This window comes from Aythya marila (genome assembly GCF_965140915.1).
Source record: "Aythya marila genome assembly, chromosome: 21".
NCBI classification, from domain to species: domain Eukaryota; kingdom Metazoa; phylum Chordata; class Aves; order Anseriformes; family Anatidae; genus Aythya; species Aythya marila.
In genome coordinates this window covers 5,250,032-5,264,791 of record NC_139062.1, presented here as the reverse complement: position 1 = coordinate 5,264,791, position 14,760 = coordinate 5,250,032, and the positions used below count along the sequence as shown (strand labels likewise).

The window sequence follows — 14,760 nt, the reverse complement described above, 5'->3', positions numbered from 1 at the left end:
GAGACCTGAAAGAAATAGCATCCTCTGAAAAGCAGTTTGGTAGCCTTCCCATCACTGCCAGTCAGGATTTTAACGTAGCCACTTTAAAGCAGTATTTAATCTCATCCAGAAGGCACAAAGATTGTTATGAAGTGCTTTTCAAAATTTCCTCTAAAGCCAAAAGAGATACTTGAGGCAAGCTGCATACTTTGCCAACTGCAGAAATCCACAACCAAGGGATTTCACGTTGTTTTTAATGTTTCCTGCTAAAGTGTTTCACACATGCTTACTATGTACAGTTTACATTGTGCAGCAAACACTAATGCATTAAAACATGAAGTAAATCCAATTACGTAAACAAAAATTAAGCTGATCAATGCACTTCTGGTGTTGTTATAAGCAAAAGTAAATAGCATAATTCATTAAGAGTAATTCAAGCGCTTTCAAGTGAATACCACTTCAGTGGTACGGTATCAAGGACAAACACATAACAAACATGTAAGTACCACACAGACAATAATTTTCCTAACCCTGCAGACCACAGTCCAAGTTGGGACCAGTGGCTGGCCCCACATCACACCACACACACCTTAGAAACAAGACTATCGCCCCGCTGCTCACTCTTACAAACCAAACCATCATTTCTAACGCATGCTCAACCTTGAGCTTCACGTTTTTACTTTGAGATGAAAAGGCACATACAAGTACTCTTCCCTGAAGCTGCCAGAGGGCAGTTACAGCTCCAGCAGCTGAGGAACAGCCTCACAGGGGTGCCCTTCCCATACAGCCAGCAGGAACCAGCATCCCAGGAGCTGCACCAGGGAGCGGGGACCCACCTGGGGGAGCTGCTCAGAGGCCTGGAGAAGGCACAGGCCCCATCACTGGGGTGCTCAGCATCCCACAAGGGCCCACAGCAGTCCGTGGGTGCTGACACAAACCTCTCCTCCCAGGCACTTACTCACTCGGACAGCCGCTGCTGGACATGCTGCTCAGCCTCACCAGGACCTTGGGGGCAGGACAGCCGCCTCTTTGTGTCTGCTCCTCAGGGCGCTGGGGCAAACCCGCTGCTTTGCCTCCCCCTTACCGCCCAAACCCCAGCGGTGAGCTCACTCACTCCAGCTGGGCCACTGTAAGCAGCTTATCCCCTCCGATTAGCAACGCCGCCTGTCCCCAGGGCTGCAGATGGAAAGCGGCTCTTGCCCATGGCTAATTAAAGCTGAGCCCTCACCACGACCCAGCTCAGCACCTCAGCAGAGGGGACACAGCTTCCCCCTTGCCACCCACCAGGCCCCTGGCTCCTGTCAGCAGCACTGCAGGCGGGAAACGCTGAACACCCCCCAAAAATACACACACCAGGGCACATCAGCACTGGAGAATCAGCGAGAAAAACAAGAAAACAGAACAGAGCATCGCACCTGCTGCATGTTTGGCTGAGGAGACCCCACTGAGAGGAGCCCTGCAGTGAGGCCAGGCTGTGCAGTGACACAACAGACTGGGTGAGGCCCCACATGCCCTCCGACATCAGGCATCGATCTGAGAGCACGCTGGTGCTTATTTTAACCAACAACCGCCCTCTGCCTCAGAAGCCAGGAGAAGGGCATAGTTTTTACTGTCATCTCACTGATTTAACACCCCAAATTGGCATCCCCGATTCACAGTAAGCATACTAATACCCCTGCCTTGTTTTGCCCTTCTGAGCTCCCCAGATCTAAATTCTCCACAGGAATGCACACAGCAGGTCAGCTACACGGGTAGTGATAGATTTATTTTTTCCTTCCACTGGAGAATGGCTTGGAAAGGCCTCATTAGGTGTAACCGTATGTTCATGCAAATACTCAAAAAGCTTTGCATTTAAAGCAGCTATTTTGTCTGTGGTCCACTGGTCTAGGGAAGGAAAAACTGCTTACCCTCTGAGTGTTTAAACATGTATTCAGGGATCCATACTTTCACTGTACAGTTTTGAAGAATTGAAAAACAGTAGCTGAACAGGCAGTTCTATAAAACCTAGAAAATTCTGCCTACCGATTCCTAGTCCAGTGCTTTGTTACATGGCAGCCTGCAAAGTGAATCCACAACACATCTCAGGAGACTAACCCAGACTATTGCAGTTTTATGGCATTTACCACGTGCTCAGTCCAAGCATAAGTGATGATGTTCCAGGTACAGCAGCAGTTCACTGTGATGCTTGTGTAATACAAGGAATGAAGCATCTGCTGATGTTTAAAGGAATGAAATGAGAAAAAAATGCTCATTCTTAAGAATAGAAAAGACATGTTTCTAGAGGATAAAGCAAAGTTAACAGGGCTTTTGGTCACTGAAGAGTCAACACAGCAGCAGGTCTTGGAAGAGAAATGCAATTGTCAAATAACAGATGTATGCTTTGAATGTGAACTTGCTTCAGAAAAAAACACAGATCTTCCCAGCACCAGTATTTTCATTCTGCTAAGGCTCACAATCTTTTCTCCTAAACAAACCTGTTGAACACTTGTTAAGTATTTTACCCTGAAAGTCATAGCAGGGCAGGTTTGCTGTGCGTAAGATGAGTATTCATAGTTTGACACATTCTAGCGTTCGCTGCCGTGTAGAGCTACACAAACCCACCTCTTCCTTTTCTCAGTCCTTTTACTAGCTTACCTTCATCGCCTACACACACATCCCCTTGCAGTACCCACCACGTGTCTGTGTAAAGCTTACACAAACGCCATCGAAGCCCTGTAGATCTTGCCCCATAATGGCACTCCCAGACTGCCTGGCTACAGTCCCAAATCGTTAGGAATACATACATTTTCAAATAAGACAGAGGTGACCAGCGTAATTTTTCTGACACAAAATCTGCGTTCATTTTTATAACTTTCTTAGAAAAATGTAACATTTCAAGTTCTGTTAAGACAGGCAGCTGAAGGCAGAAGGACATTTCAAGGCACAGAACATCAATAATCAACATTTAACAGTCATGGTAAGTATCCCAAAGGACATTCAACTTGCGTAAAAGCATCAGTGAATACTCTGTGGTCCAGCAAGAGCATTTTATACCAATCCCAGCTGTATGCAAAACCACAGCTAGCACAGGGAGTTATGGTCATAAATCTTAATTAAAAACATCAAAAACAGCCCCCAGGAACTCCCAGATGTTTCCTGGAAATGTATCAGCATGAAAGCAGGCAGAACTGTGTTAAAAGTAGTCCGTAAGCCTGTTAAAGATAGTTTGTCCAGGAGTACTGGAGTGGTTCCCTTACTTACAGTAGAGAGGATGCCCAGTACAAAACCAGGAAGAACGTAGTAGGTTCATCCACTTGCATATGAGGGAGATGAGGGAGAGAGGAAAGGAAAATGTACAGGAATTACAAAGACCCAGTGCTTAACATGTTATTAGAGATCTTCTGGACTTACTCCAGGAACCCCTCTGCCTAACCTTCAGGGAGGCAAAAGAAAAGCATAATCACATCCTCTCTTATTTGCTCAGTAGCAGGTCTTGTGCCATCAGAACAGACATGGGAGTAGTGTAAGGCTGGACTGGGTGAGGGAGGTGTCCGTTCTGTTGCAGATGAGGACCTCAGTATGGATGTGGGGCTGCCTTGCTTGGGTCAGGCCACTGCGGAGAGGCATCCTGTGGATCAATTGGCTCATAGGTGCTGCGATCCTGGCCTGCACGGGTGAGACCTGAACAGAAAGGGAAGAGAACAAGCTTGAAAAAAAAAATTAAAAAGCACAAAAATTGAATCCTCTAGAAGAAACAAAAAGCTCAGGAGCATGCCATGTTGGCTACTCTACCAGCTCCCCAGTACCTGTTCCGTGACCTTCAGTATACAGGCAGGAGGTAAGAAAACATCCTTGCAACAAAAGCAAATTAGCTGAGGTGTATTTGAACATGTCCCTTCATCCCCCAAGAAGCACTTTTAGCCATGGGGCTGTTTAGAAAGCAAAACTTGCAATAATACATAGCAGCATAGCAGGCTGCTGTAATAGCATATTTCAGCAAGATCAAGTTTATGAGATGAGTTTATGGTAAAATCAATGGATCTTGCAACAAACAGAAGCAGCAGGAAGCATGGCTAGCTGACAGCATGGACTTAAGTGCATGATTCATTTGTGAACCACTCTTCCAACAACCCAGCTATGTCTCAAGTGTGCCACACCATGGCACTAAATTTGAATCCAGCAGTGCTCCCAGTTGCACTATGAACAATTTGTCCACAGTACAAGACTAGTACAAAAATCACATATCTTTCCCTGTTTATCCCCTGAATAGCAAAGATACTGAAAATGTGCTTGGACAGCTCTCTATAGGCCAGGCATCTGCCATGGCTAGAAATCTACCCGAATCAAAGGTGGGTCTCAAACCACAAGAGGCTCGTTCTATGCAGCAAGGATGCTGCCAAGCTGAAAAAGAAATTCTGTTTCAAAAGAAAATGAGAGAGGACCAGAAAAAAACACAGCACAGTTAAGTTTAAGAGGAAAATGCCAGATATTAAGAAAATGAGAGAGTTTGTCAGCCACATTTAACAGAAAACAGCACAGAGTTCATACTGAGCATTGTGAGAAAGACAGTTCAGAAGATATGAAGCTGCAGAGTGACTGAATTCCAACCTATGCCTAGGAAAAGACTCTTTGACAGCATGTCTGTGTTGGAATAGTGTGGTAAAAAGGGAGAATACTCTCAAGTTCTAAGCAAAGGGTGGAAAAAAATCAGTCAATCCTTAATGATACCTATACTTCCTGTGGGATAAAGACATTAAATCCCAGTTATGAGCAGTCAGCAGCTCATAACTTGGTGCAAACACAGCCCACATCAGGATACCACAGTTGTCACACAGGCCTTCTGACATGGCCAAGACAAATCTGCCTGGCATTTGCACAAGCAGCTGATGGAGAAGACATCCACATTCCACTATCAGAGATGCAAATAGCACATAACACCCTGAAACCACCATTTTCCTTCAGTGGCAGTGCAAGTATTCACCTTCACAGGAAGCCTGATATTGCTTTGGTGCTAGCAAAGAAAGTAAGTGACAGTTTTCAACCACTGCAATGTCAGTTACACTATCCTTTGTCCTGCATAGCCTCAGGAAGGAAAAAAAAAGCTAACTGTGCCAAGCTGCTGGTTTTACCAAGGGTGTACTCCCATGCAGCAAACAATCCCTGGCAGCTGTCCCACTATGAACTAGCACCAGGCATGCTTGGCAAAGAAGCTGAGAACATCCAGCCACAGCCCTTCTCTTGGGCAAGGATGCCACATTATCACTAGCAACTACAACCAGGAGAAAAACAAGTGCCTCCAGGCAAAGTTGCATGAGGTGAACATCAGTCCCATTTACCAGGTGAGGAAACAGAAGTCCAAAGTATTCAAGATAGCTAGGAGATGAGACCCACATACGCAGAGATAGAAAATCCAGCCTCTTTCCCTCATAGGCCTAATCCAGCTATACAGGATGCTGCCTTTACTTTCCCCACAGAAGGAAAATAAAAGGTTGACAAAGAGGGAAGGACACCCAAAGTCTTCCAACAAGCCCACACAAATGCAGGAGGTGGAACAGCGGAAAAACCCGAGTTACACTGAGTAAGGGTGACAGCAGTTGTGTCAATACCATAATGGGCAAAATTGCTGTCAGACGAGGACTCCAGGTCTGCAAGGGAAGAGGAAGAACATAAATTTAAGGACTAAGACATGGCAGGACCACAAAAGAGGAACACAGACACAAGAAAGAGAAGGACCATCTGCCTCCCTGGAAAGGGGGACAGAATCCAGCTGCACAAGGCTCAGGCTGAAGGGTACAGAGTAGAAAGCAGCCTTCTTTAACACCTGAGGATGTGGAGGCAGAAGAAGCATCCTACCTATGTTGAAGGTGTACTCTCCTCCACGCTCCCGGTACATCTGATACACAAAATAGCAGGACGCAGGTTTAAGGAGGAGGCTGAAGATCGCCATGCCTATACTGAACCGCTTCACATCAGTCAAAGAATCATTTGAAGGGTAGAAGACAGAGACGTGAATGATGTCTGTCAGGACTGTGAGCAGCAGGCCAGTCAGGAACTGGAAGTAAAGAGAGAACAGGACATAAGCTGAACAGGAGATTAAACACTAGGAGTAACAGTGAGTTACAAGGTCTATTTGCTGGAAAATCTGCATTCACACAATCATGTCTTCACCCCAGTATCACACATTTCTAACCCTTGACACTGATCCCAGGTAAACAGATTCCTAAAGCGTACAATCTCATGTGTCATGCATTTTCTTCACATCCGTTACACACCTTCTCATGATATGTTCCAGGGCTGTTCATTTTTGCTTGCCAATCTCTTCAATGATCAGAGAAGGGATTTATAAAGCCCCTCTAACTCAAGCGTACTAAGCACTGATCCCTCTTTTGACATTAAAAATATCACAACAGCAGGTAAAAAATAAGAATTATATATTCCTTACCCCTGAGAAGCAAAATAACAGATACTGAGTGCTTCTCACCACAGTTTATAGTGCTTAAGTAAAATCCAGGCTCTCTTGGGGTGGGGGGAAAAAAGTTAGTTTGACTTGTTGACTGCTATATTGGGAACAGCTGAAGATCATCACTGATTCAAAGGAGCTGTTGCTGCCCTCCACCCTCTCCCTAAGCAGCTGGGTCGAGGCAAATACTCTCACACTCACCATCATGATGGCATCAAGAGAATCTCGCTGCACAACAGCCCAGATCCCCACTGCAAGGATACTGAAATTTCCCCAGGCATAGGAGGCTGGAAACAAGTAATTCATGCATCCCCTGCCAAACAAGACAAAAAAACAGCCCAAATTCACAATAAGCCTGCAATAGTGTTTGAATTTATCCCTCCCATATAAACACTTGGGCTTAGGATCTTGTACAAGGCATAAATGGGGAGTGCTGATTCCCCCAAAACATCCTGTACCTACTTGGAAGGAATACCCTGTTCTCACCCAGGTCAGGTACTCACCACACTGTAAGCAGCCAGTGTACCAGAATGATGGCCTGTGGAAAAACAGAGAGGAAGACAGGTCAGCAAGTTGGGAAAACTGGGGGAAGATTGATGTGAAATTACACTGTCTTGTCACCAAGAGTGCCCTGGACCCATGAACCACTGCAGAAAGCTGGCTTAGCGACTGGGACAGTGAAGACAAAACCATTTTTCTCTGCTTCTGTTAATGAGTATTTCCTGTGGTGCTACACTATAGTCATTCATTACTGTTGTCATCTCTGTTGACAGTTGATTCAGGCCGACTTAGTCTGTCCTAAATGCATTATTGATTTTGGAACTCCACAAGAGTTCGTACAGAAAGCAGGCCATCTCATTCACACTGTGCTAGCAGTTTGTACATGGCCAGTTTGGCATCCAAGATGTCCAGGGATAGTCAAGATTGAAGCTTCCAGCAATTTTGTTGTAGTCCTCTGGAAATCCTCCTTTTACCTCTTTCCAGCATGTTAAGAACAGTGGCTTAACCTTGCTGCAATATTAACAGACTCAAAGGTACCTTCTAGGAGCCAAAGGACCTGATCCTGCCATAGCACGCAGCTCTTTTCATCCCCAGCGAAGCGACCAGGACCCAAATTCTGGCAATGCCCTAAGCAGCACTAAGATCATGCTATCAGAGATTCTGTACTTTTTCAGGTGGCTGTAATGATCCTGATCCTTGTGCTGCTCAAGGCAACAAATCCAAAAAGAAAGCATTTCCCTGCAAGAAGTCATGCAAGGATTCTCTTCACGAGCACTTGACATTTCCGTAACCAAGGAGATATACTCTACACACTTATTAAAACAGCAAATGGGAACAAAAATATACCGCTTCACTCTTTTCTATAGATATATCCATGTGTTTGCTTGCTTTTGAACCCACAGGCCAATTTCAACCATGATTGACAATGGGAGATGGCTCCTATATGTCTGCTCTCTAAGCATGTATGGAAATGGTAATATGGCAGGCAGGGACTGTTAGCAGCTTCACGGGGGAAAGGCTGAAGCCAGGACCCAACTCTTACGTATCAGAGGATCCACGGGAAGCAGGCATTCTTCCATTTTCCTGTTTGTGAGAAAGGCTCCAATTGGCATTTATGCTGACTTTGGTAAAACAAACAAACAAACAACATAAACCACCAAAACTACTCTGAAACATGCCTGCCCCCCTCCATATATACACACACAACTGGGAAATAAGTAGAGAAGGGCTAAATGACTTGCTTCACATGGGAAAGCCGTATGCAGAGAGAAGAATTAAAACACTAAAAAAAAAAATATTTAAGTTCTCCTGACATCCTGCTACATTTATTGGCTCAAAACCTCTACCCCTGCTCTAACTCCACACAGAACTAGTTGCTTAAAGTGGATTAATAACCAACAAAGCTGTGACAAGTGAAGCAGAGCCAGGAAATCAAGAGGAGCGATGCATCTGCTGCGGCTTGTACTGTTCTGCTCAGATATCACACTGTAGATGTCTGATGATAAGACAGAGCTCTCGCTTCACTGCAGTACCCCCAGCATATCTGCTGTGCGTTCACCCTGAGAAGCACAGACTTGTCGTAACTTCAAACGCTGCTTAAACAGATTTTTAATAACGATATATTTTTTTAATTGCTCATGAAAGCCTACAAAATACTTCACCACCTCCTGCTACTTCCCCTCCTCCCGAATTGTACCACAGAGACCAGGCAGAAACTGCTAATCAGTAAAATACAACATGTTCCTGGGTAAGAATGGAGACATGCAAATAGCATTTACTCAAGAGACTATCACAACATCAGGGAAATTCTTAATTAGGTAGTATTTAATTGCATGTTACATACCCGCAAGACCCCTCAAGGCTCACCAGTTAACATAATTAATGCTTTTTTTTTTTTTTTAAAGCTGTCTAGATCAATATTGCAGTTATTAAATTACGAAGCATGCTCAGTCACCAGCACAGAGTCAGGTAAATGAGGGATGATAGCGTGGGGGACTGCATAAAGATAAACGTAACATCCCCTCCTAGCTATTAGCCTGAGTTATCTGACAGTTCTTCAGGGCACTATGGAATTTGCTGATGGTCTAGGTTTGCTTTAACATAGAAAATGTAGCCTTAATGAAAGGGATTTAAGGCTACAGTCACTACAGGAGATTAGGTAATTTGCAGGCAGTCTCCTGATAAGACAAAAATTTACTTTATTTCCATGTGTTCAAGGAAATCTATCCATGCCTAAGAAGGGCATACATTATTTCTTAGAGAAAGAACTCCTAAGAGCTGAACTAGTGTTGAGGGCAGTAAAATATGAGGGGTAGAAACTTTGTGCCTGTCTCTTCGGGGCAAGATGATGATGATCATGTGTTTCAAAGCATACCATCAGGGCGAGCTGAGAGGAAGTTCAGGCTCTTCTGCAAACCCCAGCATGTGATAGAACTAATTGCCAAGTATAAAAAGATTCTGGGTCTCATTAGATAGGAAACTCTTGGGAACAGGAACTCGTTCCTTTAAACAGGCTTCAGCACAGAACCTAGCACGAGGTTGAATTTTGCCTAAATTAAGACACCATGGCTCCAGATTTTCTTGCAGTATCTAACTTTCTTTTCAAGAGTGATCTCATCTACTCTGATTTATATTCATCTGAGGATATACTACCCCAAATATAGATCTGAGTGACCACTATTACAGAGTAATTACGAGTGGTTAAGCAGTGAACAGATATCCTTAGACGGTTGTACAAGCCAGCTGAATTTTGAGCAGACATATTTGATCTACTTTTGAAATTAGCTTTGCTTTGAGCAGGAGGTTGAACTAGGTGACATACAGAGGTTTCTCCTAATCAAAATCATTTTACAATTCTGTGGCCTAGCATGTAAAAACGCCTGAAATGAAAACGTACATTTTCAGGCACATGCATTGTAGGACATCGGACAAGCTTGATCAAACTTGGTATGTCAAGGTTCAGAACAGTTACTGCAATAATCGTAGGTGTCAAACATTCACTGACAAAATAAGCACTGATACTAGAGCTGAGCCAGTAGATGCTGTTCCATGGGTGTATTCCCCATCTGCAAGTAGCTTAGAGAGGGACCTCAAAGCTAAAGCATTGCTGTGTTCTGGCACAAACACAACTCAGTCACGCAGTTTTCTTGGAGCTCTTTTCTTTCATGAGGCTCATCTTTTTAATCTCATAGAAACTGTATGCAGTTAATGTCAACGAATAGCAGCAGCATGTGTTATTCCCAGTCTCTTTCCAAAGAAGAACCTTTCCCACCTTTGTGATGTGTTTCAGAGAAGCAGCCATAACTCAGGCACAGTACAAAGATGCAGGTACAATTATTAACTCACTGTGCTGCAGACCTTCAGCCCCAGAGCAGTACCAGCAGATTTGACAAAACTACTTCTTAATGCTGAAAATAGTTTGTCCAGGTGAAGGTCACTCTTACCCAGGAAGAGATTAGGGAATGGTTGCCCAAAACCAGAGAGAGGCAACGTTTTAGCTATGTTGTCATGGTGACTCATTCATTCAGGAACTACGTCTGTTTTCTGCCTCCCATGGTGGAACATGCATTTCACTGGCAGAGTTTTTTTTTAATTAGATGTAATTTTTCACTGCTTTAGCACAGGGGAAAAAAAAGTTAAAAACCAGAGCAGCACACAAGACCTTTTAATCTTCTAGTGCTCTGGGAATCGCACTGTAGTTGAAATTTGTCAATGCAAAATATCAGCCCCTTTCCAGAATGCGATATAATCCACATGACAGGCCTTAAAAAATCCGTTTGCTTATTCGCCTCTAAAAAGGGAAGTCATTTCTCTCTATGAGCTATTAAGAGGGGGAAAGATGATTGTATGAACTCTCAGCTTTCATTTAGCACATTCGCCTGAAAGCCTTCCTGTATGAAGCTGAATTCCTAACAGCAGTCGAGAGAACGCTGTCCTGCCCACCTGCAGGCAGCCTGCTCCAAGGCTCCCACCTCTCACGGCTTTGTGAATCAATAGCAGGCAAAACCTGACGTGATCCGTGATGCTTTCATTCCTCAGGCAAAGTTTTAACCAAAGAAGGCTCCTGAAACCTGCCATACCAGGCAAGAAACACAAAATAGGGAAGCTGGGAAAAGGGACACGTGCGCCTGGAAGTCTCAGGGATCTAAACACGTGATAAAAGGAGGGAAAATAGAGGAAAATTTCATTTGCCTCGTATCAGAGAAGCCTTCAATATCAAACAGCAATGTCAAAAGCAAACAAGTGATTTTTGCCTCCTACAGCTTCTCTGCAAAGATGTGCTTCTTCCTAAAGTTAAAATTTAATGCAACCGTGAGAAGTCCCTGATTTCCCATTTCTGTCTACAAATATCTAAGGAAATTTTAAGATTACTCCCATTCAAGTCCTCCCCACCCAAAACCAGAAAAGCAACTCCTATCATCTATGTGCTGATAACCTCAAAACAAATGGGATCGCCTTCCTAAGGCATTTTGCCTGACAAGCAGAAACTTCGCCTCCTCAGGCTCTAGTGTTTATCCTGGATTAGTCCTGGTCAGCTCATCTAGAAACCTTCAGGGGGACACAAGTTTTAGGGACACACAAGTTTTAGGGACACGAGCTAGCAGGCAGCTGCCCCAACCCACTCCTCGGCCACTCCAGCAGCTGCCCTGAAGAGACAACTCGGAGTCATCGCCTGCCGGCCTGGGTGACCGAGAGCTTTTGCAGCGTTGACCCGCGTGAGGAAGAAGGCTCAGAAATCCCCTTTTTTCCTCCTCAAAGCCCTCCACAACCCACCAGGCTCAGGGCTGCTGCCTCGCCAGAGGGCGGCGGCGCCGAGCGCCCGCTCCCCGGGCTCCCCCCACTGGTTACCCCAGCAGGAGCCTCCTCACCCCCGGCCTCCTCCTCCTCCTCCCTTCGGCCTCCTCCGCCCCGGGGAGCCCGGCAGCGGCTCTGCCCCGCTCCCCCGTACCTTGAGGCTGACGGCAGGCAGCTCCATGGCCGCGGCCCGCCCGCCCCGGGACTCCCGGCGGCGGGGCCGCCTCCCTGTGGGGCCGGGCCCGGGGCCGCCCAGAGGAGGGCGGCGGGGCGGGAGGAGCGGGGACGCGGCCTCGCCTCAGCCCCCGGGGCCGCCCTGTACCCGGCCCCACCACCCTTATGGCCCCTCCGCTATAGGGAAAGTAGGGAAAGCCCCGGCCATAGAGCTCCTTTGTAGGGTCTGGAGGGAGGTGGAGGCCTGGGCCCTGCCCCGCACCGCGCCCTCTGTCACACGAACGGGGATTTTGGAGGGTACACCTGGCATGTATTGAACACCGAGATCGAAAGCCACCACTATCTAGATATGTGTTTGTTGGCTCCTAACATCCAGCCAAACAGTTCTTCCTGCTGGTTACATAAATAGCACCGCTGAGGGAAGGTTTGACAGCGTATTTGGGCTGTATGGAGTCACAGAATCATTTAGGTTGGAAAAGGGCTCTGAGATCATCTGGTCCAACAGAGTCTAAAGGCTAATAATGCGTGTTTAGGACTTAGAAGTGTCCTGGGGAAAGAGAAAGCTTTTGTGCGCCCACCAGTGCTGTGACAAAAAAGGAGTGAGCAGTGCCAAAGATGCCCTTAATAGACACCAATAAAAAATTGCAGCATGCTGGTTGTACTCGGCTGTGTCACACAATAACCGTGTCATGTTCGGGTCAGTCTTTGTGGTCAAGTGTTGGAGTCTCTAGCCACGTAGCTAGAACAGCTGGCAGGTATTTAGCTGGTTCCTTTGGCTCTAGATTTTTCCCTAGAACATGATGACTGATCTCTGTGCAAAAGTCTGGTGAAATCAGGAGCTTTCCGTGCCTTGTTCTGAAAGAAAGCTTTTCCAGTTTTAGAGCTGGTAAGTAAGTGACCAACACAAGCCCCTGTGGTATAGCTATACCTTTTTTTTTTTTTTTTTTTTTTTTTTCTCCTGCCCTGTTCATAATAGCAGTCTTCTCTCCAGGGATGGCAATGAGCTAAGAGAACCAAGAAGTAAGGGTGACACCTCTCAAACCCTCCCTTCCTTGCCCAGTGTATGTTTTACCTGTCTGCAGTGTAAGAACAAGACATTTTACTTGGTCAATTGTAATTTACTCTTACAGAAAAGATGGGGCCTCTCAGGAATGAGCGAGGAGTCAGAAGTTCATTGCAGAAGCTGAATGTGGAAATGTTATGAGTCACCCTTCACTACCATTTCCAGTTCAAGCAGTGCAGTGCAAGGTTATGTACCAGAGTCATGCAGTGTTGAATCTATACTCAAACATTCACACAAGCCAAAAACAAGCCCTGTCTGACCTGTCCTTCACTGCATCCTGAGTCCTGTTGACTGCTAATATACAGCACATTTGAAGATCTCCCAAGGCAGAATATTAAATGCTAAAATCACATAATCTCTAAAATGCTAAACAGAAAAAGCAGTAGAAAAAAAAAAGACTCAGCTCAAAACATTAGTAAAAATAAGCCACAGAAGTCCCTCCCAGAAATCTCTTATTGTGACACTTTACGAGATGAAAGATTGAAATATAACTCATCTATTGCCACATCAGCTGTGACTTCATTTACATTTCTGTGTCCTGCAGGGAAGCCCTGCCTCTATTCACAGAAGTACTGGTATCAAATGGGATCAGTGCTAATTGTCCCAGTGATGTTGAGGACTGGATTTTACCCTAAATGGCAAAAAAAAAGATTTGACATCTGGGGAAAAAAAAAAAAAAAAAAAAAAAAAAAAAAAAAAAAAAAGATAAAGGATAAAGAGAGAATTGAATATCCATATTGCTGTCTCAGTGTTTGGGTACAAGCTGCAATAGAGATGCCCTTCTACCAGGAGAAGTGTCTAGCAAGGGAATATGGTTTGTTCTAATGACAAATTCCACTGTTAAGCAGCAGCCCAGTTTAAGTATAAGCACTTATACTTCAGATGCAGCACTTACACTGTTCAGATGCAGCAGTTTGTGGGTGTCTTTACTCCATTCAGCATTCTCACTTGTTCTGAGTGACACAGGGAGTCTCATTATCATTTATGCAGTGTGAGCCATAATTTGGATTGATGTGACTGCTATTTAATGCAAAGCATTCATTTCCCCTTGTACAATAAAAGCACTTTACTTCATTTTGTTCATCAATGTATTGTGCAATTAATTCAGCCCTGCTTATTATATCCTGGGCTTGCATGTCATGGACTCAGGGGACTTAGAAATGTCTTAATGATCTCATGGATTTGAAAACAATGAGAGCTGTGATAGACATTATGCATTTGCACGTCTCTCACACCTACCTGATCTGTGGGTTAGTTGTTTTTTATCTCTTCTTTGCTTTGCTTGTACCTTGTAAATTGCCTCTCCATGTAACCTGCTGCCTCTGTTCCCTTCCCTAGGCTTGATAACTCAAAGCAACGTAAACATGGTGAGAAAGATAAGCAGCAAGTTAAAGAAGACCTGCAGGGAGAAGCAGACATCCCCAGGAGACTGGAAACAGGATACGGAGATTTTCCTAACTAGAAGACTGATTTAGGTGAGTTCAGCTCACTGCACCTAATATCCAGCAATTAGCTGCTTTACGCCAATTGTATTGGTAGTATTTCTTGTGTAGACCAAGTAAAAACCTAATACACAGCTGACTCCCTTCCTGGCAGCATAAAAGTGAGGCAAATCAGGCAGAAATATTTTCCTTGCATCTTCAGGACACTGTGCCTTTGGTGTGCAAGGTGATAGCAGTTCTGTGGGGAAGTATGGGCATTAACACAGTTCCTCCTGCTGTACTTATCTGGCCGATGGAGATAGAGACAAGCTCTCCACTCACAGTTCTGCCTTGTCACTCACTAGGGGTCTAGTCTGAAGGTGACTAAT

General features: G+C 45.0%; 1 protein-coding gene across 1 annotated transcript; it reads right to left on the bottom strand.

Moving 5' to 3' along the window:
• Positions 1 to 1,823: 1,823 nt before the first annotated feature.
• On the bottom strand, positions 1,824 to 11,951 carry AGTRAP (angiotensin II receptor associated protein). Its single transcript, XM_082777213.1, has 5 exons — positions 11,868 to 11,951; positions 6,922 to 6,956; positions 6,620 to 6,731; positions 5,812 to 6,010; positions 1,824 to 3,639 (listed from the first exon to the last, which is right to left on the bottom strand). Exons 1-5 carry the CDS (start codon positions 11,892 to 11,894, stop codon positions 3,533 to 3,535), a joined length of 480 nt encoding a protein of 159 aa, XP_082633339.1. The 5' UTR covers positions 11,895 to 11,951; the 3' UTR covers positions 1,824 to 3,532.
• Between the last annotated feature and the right edge of the window lie 2,809 nt (positions 11,952 to 14,760).